The sequence below is a fragment of the Dipodomys ordii genome, unplaced genomic scaffold, assembly GCF_000151885.1.
Source record: "Dipodomys ordii isolate 6190 unplaced genomic scaffold, Dord_2.0 Scaffold18, whole genome shotgun sequence".
Lineage (NCBI taxonomy): Eukaryota > Metazoa > Chordata > Mammalia > Rodentia > Heteromyidae > Dipodomys > Dipodomys ordii.
Window position 1 is genome coordinate 7,622,284 of NW_012267234.1, and position 15,404 is coordinate 7,637,687.

The 15,404-nt window shown below is 46.9% G+C and overlaps 1 protein-coding gene across 1 annotated transcript in view; it reads right to left on the reverse strand.

Annotated features, from left to right (window-relative positions):
* Ranbp10 (RAN binding protein 10) overlaps positions 1-15,404 on the reverse strand; it is a 51,830-nt gene that overhangs the window by 5,594 nt on the left and 30,832 nt on the right. Inside the window, exons 4-7 of the mRNA XM_013013026.1 lie at positions 11,450-11,617; positions 6,744-6,766; positions 4,470-4,654; positions 1,521-1,633 (exon numbers count right to left, since the gene is read on the reverse strand). Coding sequence (XP_012868480.1) covers positions 1,521-1,633; positions 4,470-4,654; positions 6,744-6,766; positions 11,450-11,617 — 489 coding nt within the window. The remainder of the gene's footprint in view (positions 1-1,520; positions 1,634-4,469; positions 4,655-6,743; positions 6,767-11,449; positions 11,618-15,404) is intronic.

Genomic DNA, 15,404 nt, shown 5'->3' on the forward strand with positions numbered 1-15,404 from the left:
AAGAGTCATGTGAGATAGTTCAGAGTGTCCTGCTGCCTGAAGATGCTCACAGAAGAGGCTAAAGAGAGAACCTGGCAGCTCAAGCCCACAGCAGGGCATGGTTTCTGCCAAGTGTCAAGGAGTCCTCAAGAAAAAGAGAGGAAGGTGGTGGTGGTGGGGAGGGGAGGAGCGGAGATGGGAAGGGGAAACAAAGGAGGAGGCAACAATGCTTGATAAGAAATGTACTTATTACCTTGCCCATGTAGTTGTAATCCCTCTGTACGGTATTTTCACAATAAATTTAAAAAAAGAAAAGAAAAGAAAAAGAGAGGAAAATGAAGGGACCTTGCAGCCCAGAGACAGAAAGGGAATTTGGAGGCTCATTCCTGTGGGACAGAACTGAAGGGAAAACCCTGGCTGTGGCAGCATGATCTTCACACAGACACCCAGGAAGCTAGTGATCTAAGGCTTCTCTGCAAACACTCCTTTTTCTCCAGGTCCTGAAGGGGAGCAGCAAGGGGAGTGCATTGATTTAGACCAGGGCTCTTGCACTGGCAATCTATAGGGGCTGCAGCATGCTCCCTTGCTGGGAGAGGAGGTCATCCGTACACTGGCATCGCTGATGATAACACCTCCTGGGCCACAAGCATCTTAATAATTCCCTCTCAGTTTTGTGCTAGGACCTGCTGAATCTTACTGGGAGTGACTTCTAGGTCTGAGGCTCTTTCATCCATAGATCCCAAGTCTGGGATCCCTTTCCACCTGTCTGGCTGAGCACAGTTTTTCTGGGAGACACAGACACATGCACATATAAAGAGACAGTAGTCTTTGAGAGACACACAGTCAGGCACTCAGACACACATGTCCATAAACACCCACTTACTCACATCATCTTGTCTTTCTTCTTCCTATCATCTCCTGTACAGGCTCTGATATCTGGCCAACACTTCCCTTAGTAATGGGGCACCAAACACACAGTACACAGGCAATATGAATACTAGGAAAGCTGGTTTGGGCCAAAAAGAACTAGGCTGTCTGCAAATGGCAGGACCAGGGGGGGCAGGAAGAAAAGAGAGTCACCTTCACTGAGCATCAGCTTTGCTCTATCTGACCATTAAGTCCTCTTTGGCTAGGAATAAGCAGAACTTCCAAGGTTGAATAAATAGTTGGAAAGATAGGATATGAGTATCACAAGATGCAAACACTCTTACTGGAAGACCATGAATAGGAGACTGAGTAGAATCCAGGTCTCAGAAGGGAGGAAGCAGGCATAGAGGAACAGGATCTAGCCGTGCCAGGACCAGACCCCTACCTGGCTTTCAGAGTGGAGGTTAATGAGGCTGCTCTGACACCTTCCTCTAGCTGTTCACGTGGGCAGTGCTGTCTGGAAGGAGGAACAAAAGCAGGGTCTGGGACTAGCCTTGGGCTAGTCTCCAGAGTGGTGAGGACTGGACTCCTGACATGTTAACCAGGGCTGGCATGAGTCAGAGATTAGAATCAAGGACAGGTGAAAGAGAAGGGTAGTGGAGAATTAACCTTACTTTGTCTGTTCTTTATGGACGCCTGTTCTTCCTGAATCGGGGTTTCAGTCATTCGGGCAAAAGCCGTGGCCGTGGCACAATACCCATGATGCACCAGGTAAGACGAGACCATGCTAGAAGAAAGGAAGAGCTTGAGGTGACACTCAAGAACCATATTTCTCATGACCTCTTGGTGAAACAGACTACTTCCCTATGCAGTTTTCCCTAAACACATCTTGGAGGTTATAATACCCACAGAACTGAAAAGACTGGAACAAAATGAAAATTTGCCTCAGTTCTCATGCCAATAAGGCAGGGAAAGGGGTTGGTCACATCTGTGCTCACAGGCTGGAGGAATGTCTGCAGTTCTCTGGGACACGATGCCCCCAAACCTCATAGGAGCAACTGTCTTCTGGTAAATGCTAGCAAGCCTAGAGCCGGCCAATTGTTTCACCCAAGGCTTCCTGAAATGACAACCAGCCAAGAAGTATATGGCAGCTTGCCAGACACAGAGCATGCCTGGTGCATGCATACCTGCCAAACACACAGGAGCTCCTCTAGGACTGCCCATACTCCAGGGATCCTGCCCTTTTGTAGAACTGGGTCTACAGTGATGGCAGCTAATTCATGAACCAAAGCTATTCCGTGATACGCCACAGAGGGAGGGCCCAAGAAGGGAAGATATCAGGGTGATCTTGCTGTAAAAGGACAAACACCAGCAGGACTAACAGGAACACAATCTTTGGGAAAAGGGCTTCATGTCCAGTAGGTATTCAATGCCACCTGAAGCTGTCTGAGCAGTGGTATATGTGTGCATGCATATGAGAGTATATGTATGTGTGGAGAGCAGAAAGATGAGTCATCATGCCTGATGTAAACAGACATAAATATGCCAGGTGCTAGTGGCTCACAGCTATAATCCTAGCTACTCAGGAGGCTGAGATCTGAGGATTGTGGTTCAGAGCTAGCCCGGGCAGGAAAGTCTGTGAAACTCCCACCACAAAAACGAGAAGTGGAGCTGTCTCAAAGTGGTAGAGGGCTGGCCTTGAGCACAGAGAGGCTCAGGGACAGCACCCAGGCCCTGAGTTCAAGCCCCACCACCACCACCACCACCACAAAATAGGAGTAAATACTAGGTATGTATGTGCCTGATGCCATTTTCAACACAAACGCTTCAAGGGCTGCTGTGGAAGGCCTAGATGTTTGTCTATGTTTCTCTTCATATTTTAAAGGGTAAATGAGAAAATACTAATAAAGCGTCTGCCATAAAGTCCATAAACAAAATCTTTTATTATGAAATTATACTACATAATAGTATACTGAGTAATCATTATAACTATTATTATTATAAACACAAGGGAAATTTTTTGACAGAAACATGGTTCAGCTGAACATTAGATGCCTCTAAAATGCAGTTTCCCGGTCCCAAGAATTCCACTTCTTAAAAGGTCATCATGAAAATAATTCTACTTAGAGAAATTTTTTATGTAAGAAAGGGTCACCTATAAGGAGGGGAGGGAGAGAAAGAAAGGAAGAAAGAAAGCAAGCAAGCAAGCAGGGATTGGGGATGTGGGTCAGTGGTACAGTGCTTGTCTAGCATGTGTGAGGCCCTGAGTTCTATCCTCAGCACCACAAAATTAAAAAAATTAAAAACAAAGAATGAGAAAAAGGAAATATCAAACAGAGGAAGCTAGCCAAAGAGCTTGTGGCAAATTTGTCTCCTAAAAACCTAATCATTTCCAGTATTTATTAAATAAAGCGATGTGAAACCACAAAACACAAATTATATACAAGTTTTGGTAAATACTGCCTAGGAACACATATAGGCACATGGATACACACAGAAACAAAAACATCCATGTGCTGAACCTGCACCCTGAAATCTAAAGGTGTATGTCCCTCGTACATGGGGGCCAGGTAGCTCCATCACTCCTCCTCACAAGCCTGCTATGGGAAGTAGTGCTATCCTGATCATGGGAAGAAACATTTCTCATCTGTACTGAGGGCTGAGAACCAGAGGTGCCTGGGCTGCCTGGCCATCTACCTGTGCCTTAGCCCTCAGTCAGGGTTGCCTTAATAACAATTTCTCAAGAAAAGGAAAGTTTCGTAAAGAACCCAGGATACATCCCAATCTCACACAAGGGACCCTGGCACCCCGGTATCTCTACAGGGCAAGGATGAGGGCTAGCCAAGCCCTTCGCACCCTCGGGAGCCAAGTTAACACCCCCTTTCCTAGCAGAGTGGGTACTGGTCATTGTCTCACTTAGGACTGCAGCTGGCCACTTGAAGAAAAACCTCAAACCTGGCCTCCATGGGAGTCTCAGTAATGCTAGCTTCCAGGACAGTCTGGAATTAATCAGTCAAGGAGCTGGCAAGGCTGGTCTGAGGGAACTCTCCTCTTGCCACCACTGATGTGGATGCATAAGACTTACCAGAATACTAACCTGTGGTCTGACCACAGGTATGACTTCCTCAGGCCAGAGTGAGTAGATACTTCCTATGGTGGAAAATAGCATCCACAGAGGAATAGACCACAAGGGGTTCTACAACATCCTCTGCAAAATGACCTGAGAGAGACAGCTGGGTACTGGTGGCTATTTCTGTAATCCTAGATATTCAGGAGGTTGAGATCTGAAGATAGCAGTTTGAAGCCAGCCCAGGCAAGAAACACTGTGACTCATATCTCCAATAAACTACTCAGAAAAAGCCAGAAGAGTTCAGGCCCTGAGTTCAAGCCCTAGGACTAGCACACACACAAAAAAAGGCCTGGGAGGAACACAGTTGCTGCTGTTAAACACAGAAGCCTTCCAAACACTGGCTGAGGGGCAAATGCTTAACCAGCAGCAGCTCACGTTGAGAAGGAAGCAGGCAACATTGAATCACCTAGGAATGCTTCCAGGAAGCACAGTCCTCTACAGAATTCCTAAAAGCAACCTACACGAGCATCAGATGGGGGAGATTGACACTCACTTCTGCAGCACCGCCTGCCATTCACCCAGCCGGGCGCTGATAGGGAAGCCGTGGACGGTGCCCTGGACCTTAGCACGCCACTCCCGCATGTAGTCCTCAATGTCGAACAGGAAGGGCTGCTGCCCAAAGTTGGCATCCACAATCTCCCCAGGTGTCTGGAGGCCTACGGTGGGGTAGAGGTTGGCCTGAGGAGGAGAATGAATGTCAGTCAGGCCCTGAGGGGCAGCAGGGCCTTGTTTTACCTCCATGGCTCCTGCCAGCCAACACTAGTGCTAGAAGAAAGTTGCCAAACAGGAGGTGGTAGAGCTAAGCTACATTTGGCCCACCTCCCTATCAGATACTATACCCCAAAGTTTAAAGGGAGAAAGCAAAAGAAAAGCAAGCAAGGCTCAATATGAAGTCTCCTGCTTTGCATCAGAGGCCACTGTGTACCCACGGCCCAATAGTCCCTTCTAGAACTTATCTAAGACAGCAACCCTGCAGACATGTCCATGAAAGTGAGCTGCAGGGATGTATGATGGCTCCTCTCAGAAATATCCAGGGATAAGGACTCGTTGGCCACACACATACAAAAAAAATGAGCTACATGAAGGGGGGAAAGAAGGGTCAGAATTGAAACAAAAGAGGAGGGAAGAAAAGAGCAGACAAAGGATTAGGTGAGAGGTACTAGGCTGGCAAAGGGGAAGTGAGAAACTCTTGCCTTTCCAGTGATGGGATCACTCAGCCAATGAAATGAGGGCTCCCCACACTTTCTCCCCTACCATGAGCAGTATCTGCCAGGTCACTCTACTTTGTGCCTCCTGTGACTCCCATCACCACTGCCTAGAGCCTCATCTGCCTTCTCCAAGTCACTGTACCTTATCTTTCCGGGGTCTCCCAGTCTACTCTTTCCTTCCCATTCTTAGACCATATGTCATTCATGAGTACCATGTACCTTTTCTTGGCAGGCTGGGTTCATTCAACCCTCTATGAGCTCTCCTTTCTTTCTTTCCCTCTCATCCTCTATACCACAGGCAAAGCCCACCACCTCCAGCAATATTCTCTGACCCATCACTGCCCACAGGGACAGTAATTTCCTATACTTTCTAGAACTTGGCAGCATACGGCTTTCACTTATGTCCAGTCATTTCATGTCATGTCTCCACACCTAGATTCTTCCCCAACCAGGGTCAGAATTATCTTAACCCTTCTTTCTTTCTTTTTTTGGGCCCAGTTGTGGGGCTTGAACTCTGGGCCTGGGCGCTGTCCCTCAGCTCTTCAGCTCAAGGCTAGCGCTCTACCACTTGAGCCACAGCGCCACTTCCGGCTTTTTTCTTTTGTGGTGCTGAGGAATTGAACCCAGGGCCTCATGCATGCAAGGCAAGCACTCTACCACTGAGCCACCTTCCCAGCCCTTAACCCTTCTTTCTTTGTCTAGGTCCCTTCTAGGGTCTTCAGGTGGATGAGAGGGATTCCAATCCATACACAGGAGATCTGAACATGACCCTGGATGCTGTAATAGGTTGTGATTCCCTCAGATCACAAGGATGTTCCCTAGAGCATTATGGGGTATCCAGGATCTCACAGCAGCCAACATAGTCAGTGAACCTTCCTTCCTTCCAGAACCAGTCAGAGCACATACAGTCAGGCCAGGCTCCCTGCATTCTGGGTGGAGGCCCTGCATGAGATGGTGCCTGGTGACTCATAGTCAAGTACTGGCAACAAGAGGTAAAGACAGCCCCAAACTTATAAGCCCTGGCAAATCTAACCCCATCCTTTTTAAAGAGGAGAAACCTCACAAGGCTTCTCTCTCTCACTTTGTGGGGGACCCAGCATGACGGCAATGGAGATCCCTGAGGGCCTTGGGTTGCCCCAGGGATTTCTGATGGTCACATTCAAGAAATGGCTTCCTAAATAGTTCAGAAATAGCTCCCTATCCTCTGTACCCAGCCCATGGCTGTAAGCCACAAGAAGCTGGCTCAGCCAGCTAAGCCATGGAGCTACTCTCTTCCACCACCATCTTTCCACCCTACCCACCCCACAGCTGCTTTTGGAAATACCACAAATTTCTGTCACCTGCTAAGAGTCGTGGAGGAAGACCAGGCCTTGCTGCTGGAGAGAGAGAGGAAGACCAGCAGGTACCCCCCATTGGTACCCTCAAGCTGACAGCACAGCACACATCCCTGGTTGAGGAAAGGGTCAGACTCCACACCGTGCACTTACAGGTACTCCCACACCCCATCCCAGGCAGCCCCCAATAGCCCAGGAAGGGGCAGGCCCACTGGTGGTACTTACCGGTAGGTCTGTGAAGGCTATACCTGTGGGGTGAAAGAAACAGTAATCAGGCCACTAGACAGGACCAGTCTCTTGCTCTTCTCTGCCACTACAGGTGTGTAATGGCCAAGTACCTGGCCTGACAGTTTTAGGCCCCAAAGAGGAAGTCAGATGCTTAGCTAACTATCCACAGCTCTCCTAATCTCTCAAGGAAAATGTACTAAAAAAGACTAAAAGAAAAGATCTACCTCTTCAGGCCCTTCAGGACTGATGCTCCTCTTGACCAAATCACTGTTTATGCAAAAACCAATTGTGGTGCTAGACTTTCTGTCATCCATTACCTCATACCAATTCTGGGGATCAGGCATTCTTATCCCAATTTACAGACAAGGAAAGTAAGCTTCAGGTTAAATGAACTGCCAACAATCACAGAGCTGCCAGAAGTAGTGGATCTGAATGAATTTCTAGTGTGAGTTTGATGCTCCAGTGTCATGGCTACGCTGATAGAGAAGTAGAGACAGACAGTGTATATATAGACCACACTCATTCCTCACTGGCTCCAAGTTGGCACCCTCCAGTCAACAATGGCCTGTGTATCCTGAAAAATCTCCTGCCAGGAGAAGGAGCTGGATGTCCAGATGTCCTTATGGTTAAGGAGCTGTAAGCTGGATTTGTCAGTGGAAGAAGTAGGGCCTCAGAATATACATCAAAATGCTCATGTTTGGCAAACTGAGAAATAATGTAAGGGCAGGGCTATGGGAGCCTCTGCCAACACCTCATAGCCCTTTAATTTTAAGATAAAGTCTATATCTCTGATAAGCCCCTGAGCCTGAGAGGTTTTCAATTGGCTGACCCCCTGGAAATCCCCAGTCTACTCCTCCAGGCCAGCCTTCATCCAGAAAAGAACCAGAAATCTAGCAAGAAAGAACAGATAAGGCCATAGCTCTCTCAGAAAAGCCTTGGAAGAGGCACACTGCCTCTAATACTCGTTTATGGATGAAATACCAAGAAACAGATGATGTACTTTTTTGCTAAGTTACTCTGCTCCCTAACGGGGGAAAATCATAAACCCAAAGGCCTTACTGCCCAAGGTCACTTCTGAACCCCACATGCAGGATCAGCAGTCCCTCAGCAACTCTCCAATCTGCCCTCAACGATCTCAGAGTGGTCAGGATTTTGCTCACTCCTGGGCTTAGTGAGGAAGCTCACTTAACCCTGGAAGGAGTCCAGCTCCATCAGTTATTTGTAGTATAACCTTTGGTAAGTTACTCAACTTCTCTGGGTTCATCTGCAGAATGGGGTAACACCAATCCTTCACCTCAAGAAAGAAAAAAGAACACAAGGCAGTCTGTGAAAGCTGCTTCATAAACCATAAGGTCTAGGTCCAGGTTAGCTGTGGTTGGGCCACAGGGTGAAGCAACTGTCACACTTCTGGGCAGAAAATGAATATTAAGGCCTGTCCAGCACTGCCACATGGCACTCAGGAAAGACAAGGCCTTGAGGTACTTCCAAGATAAGAAAAGAACTCCCTCCTCATACCACTGCACAGCAGTGTTCCTCCAGCTCCCTTCCCTGTTAGCCTTGCAAGGCCACTGTAATAGCAAGAACTAAGTTGACCCACAAGAAGAATGACTATATCAAGATTCAAGAACAAAGGCTAGTCAAATTTACTGACATGAAGAGCCCTGGGCCAGGACTTGGAGAGCCTGTTGAGAAAGGGAGGGAGGGAAAAAAAAGGCAGGGTGGTGATGGCTCATGTCTGTGATCCTAGCTACTAAGGAGGTTGAAATCTGAGGATTGGGGTTTGAAGCCAGTAGGAGCAGGAAAGTCCATGACACTCTTATCTCCAATTAACCACCAGATAACCAAAAGTGGAGATGTGGCTCAACTAGCTTTGAGCTCAGGGACAGTGCCTAAGCACTGAGTTCAAGCCCCACGACTGACCAAAAAAAAACAAAGAGAGAGACCTGGACCAGATGGTCAAAGGTCAGATATAGAGGCTGAGAATGGAGGACCCCTGTAAGAGCACAATGCTGTGTGATAACGCTTAAAGCACACAAACCACCTGTGAACTCAACTTGTTTCCTGCCTCCCTTTACTCATTCATTCCTCCTCTAAGTATATGCTGAGGCCTCTCAGTAGCCAGCCTTGTAAATAGGACTGGAGAAACAGCTGCAAGTGAGGTCCTTAAAGTGCTTCCAAATCCAGCGAAAGAGATGACATGTGACACAGACAACTGAGTAATGGCACACAAAGCGAGTACTGTGACAGAGGAAGGGAGCAGGAAGGACAGAGGCAAGAAAGGCCATCCTGCCTCTCGAAAGAGGACAGGCTTAGAGTATGAAGCACATTATTGATAAGGTGGTTTATGAGAAGGAAACAGGAACAAGAGAAGATTCAGCAAGCATCTGCCACTCCAGCTTCATTCCATGATCAGGGGATACGCTGTATCTATTTTTTAGTAAAGTCTCAATAATATCCTTGTGGACCAGATGAAAATTAAAACAAAAAAAAAAAACCTACACACATACTTAGGTTTCCTGCCAACAAAACTGATTCATAAATGGCTGGTGTCTACCTGAACAAACTCAAATCTTAGACTTGTCCCCTTCTGAAATTTTATCAATACCTTTATAAAAACATACTCAAACATTCTTATCAAATTTTAGGTTATGGCCAGGTACTTTTGGCTCACACCTGTAATCCTAGCTACTCAGGAGGCTGAGATCTGAGAACTGTGGTTTCAAGCCAACTTGGGCAGTCAAATCCAAGAGACTCTTATCTCCAATTAACCAGCAAAAGCCAGAAGTGGAGGTGTGGCTAAGTGTTTTAATATCAGCTTTAAGCAAAAAGCTAGAGAGCGCAAAACCCTGAGTTCAAGCCAAACTCTGAGCAACCTAGCTCCCTGGCCTTTCCTGCCAGCTCTGAGTTATGGTGTGCAACTGCCCCAAACCAGGAGAAACAAACCTCTGAGGAAGAAAATGCCTTGCTCTTTCCTGCAGAGTTTAGGGTACAGCTGGCAGGGTGCTGCCACCTGTTTTTGTTATATCATTCTAGGGGTATGGTCAAACCAGAGACCCCTGCAAGGCTAGGCAGGCAAGCCCAACAGTTAAAGCATTTACCTTGGGGCTACATACTAGTCAGTGCCTGCCAGGGCAAAGCATTAGAAGAGTCAAAGTCTCCCTCATTCAAGTTCTAATGCTAAGTTTCTACATGTGCACAGATAGTTCTGCCTTCCAAAGGACCATTCAGGCCCCATCCTCTCCATAGGCTGATAGGTATACTCTTGTACTCCTTCTGGTTTATGTTCCACTAGTCCAGCCACTTCTTACCTTTCTTTTTTTTTTTTTTTTTTTGGGGGGGGGGGGCTCGGTCAAGGGCTTGAACTTGAGGTCTGGGTACTGTTCCTGAGCTCTTTTTGCTCAAGACTAGTGCTTTACCACTTTGAGCCATAGCACCACTTCTGGTTTTCTAAGATAAGAACCTTACAGACATTCCTGCCTGGGCTAGTTTTGAACTTCGATCCTCAGGTCTCAGCCTCCTATGTAGCTAGGATTATAGGCGTGAGCCTCCAGTGCCCAGACTGCCTTTCCTTTTTTTTTTTTTTTTTTTTTGGTCAGTCATGGGGCTTGAACTCAGGGCCTGAGCCTCTTTGTGCTCAAGGCTAGTGTACTACCAACTGAGCCACAAATCCTCTTCTGCATTTGTTTGTTTGCCAGTCCTGGGGCTTGAATTTAGAGTGGGCACTGTCTCTGAGCTTCTTTTGCTCAAGGCTAGCACTCTACTATTTGAGCCACAGCACCACTTCCAGCTTTTCCTGTTTATGTGGTACTGAGGAATCAAACCAGGGTTTCATGCATGTTAGGCATGCACTCTACCACTAAGCCATATTCCCAGTCCCACTTATGGTTTTTTGAGTGGTTAATTGGAGATAAGAATCTCACGGGGACTCTTCTGCCCATTTTGAACCCACTTTGAACTACAATCCTCAGATCTCAGCCTTCTGAGTAGCTAGGATTACAGGTATGAGCTACTGGCACCCAGCTCCTTTCCTTCTTGAAAGCACACCTGATCTGTCACTAAGCCTTGCCAGGCTGCTCCTGGACCTTTATTGTGTTTGACCCCACTTTCTACATCCATAGCTACTGTTACTTCAGGCTACCTGTCCCTTCCTTTGGCCTTTTCTCTATTCCATCCTGTCTCTCTTTATTTCAAAGACTTCCTCAGTGTAATTCTGCCAAGGGTGCTGCCCATGAACCATGAACAGGCCAGAGATCTGTCTCCATCTGATTCCTGTCTTCACCTTCTGTCCTGCAACCCTCATTGTTACTCCACAACAACCAGCACCTTGGCCACATCTGGGCCAGGGCATAGGAATGCAAGCACCCACTACTGTCAACTATGTACATGGGATCCTCACACTTCTCATCTAATGCTGGCTTAACAAGTGCCACAGGCAAGCCAGGATCATGACCAGAGTACTGCTGCCCTCTCAACACCCAGGCTTATTAAACCTGATGACTAGACAGATTAACAATGGCTACCCTCTCTGCTCTCCTCTATTACACTCCACTCACCTAAAAAAAGGGTTTGAATGGCTAAAAATGTCTGTAGTTCCCCAGAATTCAGCAGAGGCTCTGTGACACTGGTTTAACTTCAAGGCCTGCCTTTGAACCAACTAAAGTAGTTCCACAGGACAGATCCTCCAAGGTCTCCTATGTACCTACCAAGACTGTGGCCATTCTTGGTGTAGAAGCAGGTGCCATTGATGAGGTTGACACAGCAGCCGATCACATCTCCTGTGGTGAATGTGGGACCATATGGCTGGCCAGTCCCAGAAGAGCAGAAGGAATGCCCGTCATCACCATGGTAACCATAAGAATGTTTGTCCCAACCTGTGGGTGAACAGAACAGCAATAGCTCAAATGATGTAATTGAGAGAGGAACATGTCAGTCACAGAAACCACCCCCCCCACCTTCCATCTCCAACAGTCTAAGTCAGCACTCATGGGCATGGCCTTTCACACAGCCACTTCATAGAGTGTCTTGCTGCACATCAAGCACATTCTGGTCATAACTCCAGGCAGTAAGTCTGAGCAGCTAAGTCAGGAACCAAAACTTGGAAGGGACTCACTAGAAAGCAGTCAGGGAGAGGGCTAGAACTGACCTCAGAAGTCTATCATGGCAGATTCACTCAGAAGTAAAGAATCTAGGTTCTTAACTGTGGGCACAAGGCCCTTGACCCCTGCCTGGGGTGCTACAGTGTATTCTTATCACTTATGTGACCTAAGAATTCATCTTGTTCTCAGGCGAGAAGCACCAACTCCATGCTCCCCTAGTCCTTCACATGGTCCATCCAACTGCTTCTGCCTGGTGACTATCTACCTAAGGGAGACTATACATATCTATAACCTACACCCCCACCTCCTACATAGACTGCACAGTCAGACTATGACCACCTCTCATTCAGTGTGATCCTATTAACTCTAGCATGCCTACTTTAAACACACTAATTAAAATTTCCTGTAGGAAAGCTGTTTGGATAATGCCCTGGGTCCATCAAAGGTGGAAGCACACGGAAGCCCCACTCTTCATCCCTCCCCCTTTTTCCCTAACTTTTCATTCCTGTCCCATACTATATAAGTGCTGTACCAGTCAGATAAAAATCTCTAGCCCTTAAGCCAGTATAGGTGGCTTATGCCTGTAATCCTAGCTGCTCAGGAGGCAGAAATCTGACAATTGAGGTTCAAAACCAGTCCAGGCAGAAAAATCCATTTAACTCTTATCTCCACTTAACCAGCAAAAATCCAGAAGCAGAGGTGTGGTTCAAGTGGTTGATCACCAGCCTTGAGTAAAAACGCCAAATGAGAGTAGGAGGCCTCAAGTTGAAGCCCTAGAACTGGCACCAAAAAAAAAAAAAATCCCTAGTCCTGGAAATTAATTTGCAATAGCATTAAAAATTGGAATATTTGAAAGTGGTGCTGTGGCTCAAGTGGTAGAGCGCTCGCCTTGAACTGAAGAGCACAGGGACAGTGCCCAGGCTCAGAGTTCAAACCCTACAACTGACCCCAAAAAAAAATCAAAATTTAACTCAAAAATTGTAATATTTAGTGAAAGCACAAGGCCCTGAGTTTAAGTTTAAATACCAGCACACACAAAAAAGCAACATAGAAATTATTAAAAGTAGCAGCAAGATCTCTGAAGTGGATTCGGTTTTATACAGTGAATCCACTAAACAAGGTTCAGGAAGATGTATGGTTTACGGGCAAAGGGATATACACTCCACATGTCACAACCAGCATAACCAGATGGTCTTTCCTGGGAAGAAAGGTCAGAGAGCCAGATACTTGAGACCTGAAGCCCTCAGAAAGCAAGGCTACACTCTGTTGGGGCAATAGGCACAGAAGTGCAGCAGAGAGAAGGGACAGAAAACAGGGCCAAGGATTGACAAGGAACCAGGACATGACTGAAGAGACAGGGTCAAAGAGAAACTCTGCCTGAGTGTGGGCCAGTGAGTTGAAGGAAATGGCTCCTTAAAGTCACAGCATTTATGTAGCCTTGTGTATCCTGAACTTTCCTGTCTTTTTTTTTTTTTTTTGGTCAGTCATGGGGCTTGAACTCTGGGCCTGGGCACTGTCTCTGAGCTCTTCAGCTCACGGCGAGAGCTCTATCGCTTGAGCCACAGCGCCACTTACAGTATTCTAGTGGTTTACTGGAGATAAGAGTCTCACGGATGTTCCTGCCCAGGCTGGCTTTGAACCACAATCCTCAGATCTCAGCCTCCTGAGTAGCTAGGATTACAGGCATGAGCCACCGGCACCCAATTAACTTTCCTGAGCCACCGGCACCCAGTTAACTTTCCTGTCTTTTTAGCTAGCAACCGCTTGGTTAAACAAATCTAGGATGAAGTTGAAACTGTGGCTCTTTCCTTATAACTCTCTCAGCACCACAAGGAAACTATAATGAGAATTAGGACTGGCTTTAGAAGGACCAAAGCCTGGATTGGAAACATGGCTCAAGTGGTAGAACATCTGCTTAGCAAGGCATATGCTCAATTTTCCAGACATGCTGAAACCACCTGGCTTAGAGGACATTGTGCTGCTCTGAGCATAAATAAACCCAACTCCTAAGCTTACCAGACCAAAGTGAAGAGGCTTTTCTCTAGCTGGGGTTCCCAGATCATTTGATCTCAGGCAAACAGCTCTTCTGGGTACAAGAATGCCCATTTCTGCCAGGTGCTGGTGGCTCACACCTGTAATCCTAGCTACTCAGGAGGCTGAGATATGAGGATCATGGTTCAAAGCCAGCCTGGGCAGGAAAAGTCCATGAGAGTCTTATCTCAAATAAACCACTCAGAAAACCAGAAGTGGCACTGTGGCTGGCTCAAGTGGTAGAGCGCTAGCCTTGAGCTGAAGAGCTGAGAGGCAGCACCCAGGCCCAGAGTTCAAGCCCCACAACTGACCAAAAAAAAAAAAAAGAATGCCCATTTCTTAGGTATCAACTCAGTAAACGCTCTGGCTCCTGACAGCAGCACTATTCCTCTCGTCTGTGAAGAGCTACAGATGAAGGGCAGCCAGTGATGACCAATAACAATGATCCTTTCAAGTCTGGATAATACTGTGCCTAATGGCCCCAGGTTTGTCCACCAGATTACTGAGACTCAAGATCCACATCTGTGGGCCACATGAGACACAACAGTACTCCCCCACAAATGAAGCATGCATGATAACTGACCACAATGTGGCAAACTATTAGAAGAATACAGCACAACCCAGCCGTTTGCTATAACTGGCATTACTAGCAGATGACAGAAAATTGTTAAGGAGCCTCTTCAGAGCTACTTCACCAACACGGCCTTCTTTCCCCAAAGCCAAGTCCATTACTCACATGGCCAGCACAGCCACTGTCCATTTCAATCTAAGAGAGTCCTTCAGAAAGTCTGCTTGTTACTCTAGGGATCCTTTCAGAACTAGACCCACAGGTTAGTGATGTCTACTAGCCTTTTACCAATGCATTGTGATCTAATCCCAATACCTTCCCCTTTAAAGTTTTCAAAACATTTTTTTAGTCCTCTCTAGCATACAGCCTATATTCTTTCTCTTCTGCCTGGTTCTCACTGGGCCTCTTTAAGCACTAGTCAGTTCCTAGGTCTGTTCTGAATTCATTTCCTATTACTGCTGTTAATTACAGTAGAGGCCTGAAGTAATCATCTTATAGCTCTGGAGATCAAGTTCTAGAATCAAGGTGTGGGCAAAACTGTGTTCTTTTCCAAGCTATGACAGAATTGAATTTCTTTGGGTTACAGTTTTCTCACTAATGAAACAGGGCCAGGGATGTGAAGATCTCCAGTAGCATGAGAGAAATCTATGGTTCTAAGTCCTTTCCAGTAAAGGGTTCTGCAGCTATGCAGGGATACTACCACCACCACCCCACCTTCATATCCCCCCACTTCATAGTGGGTGGGACACTCCACCATTTGAGCCCCGAAGACAACAGTGTGAGCACTCACCCCTCTTTAGGTGGGCCTGGTGTGAGAATGGAGATATGTCTGCAAGTGAGACATACCTCTCTCACTATAAGACCAGAGACATGGGCTGGGAAGGTGGCTCAGTGGTAGAGTGCTTGCCTTGCATGCATGAGGCCCTGGGTTCGATTCCTCAGCACCACATAAGCAGAAAAAAA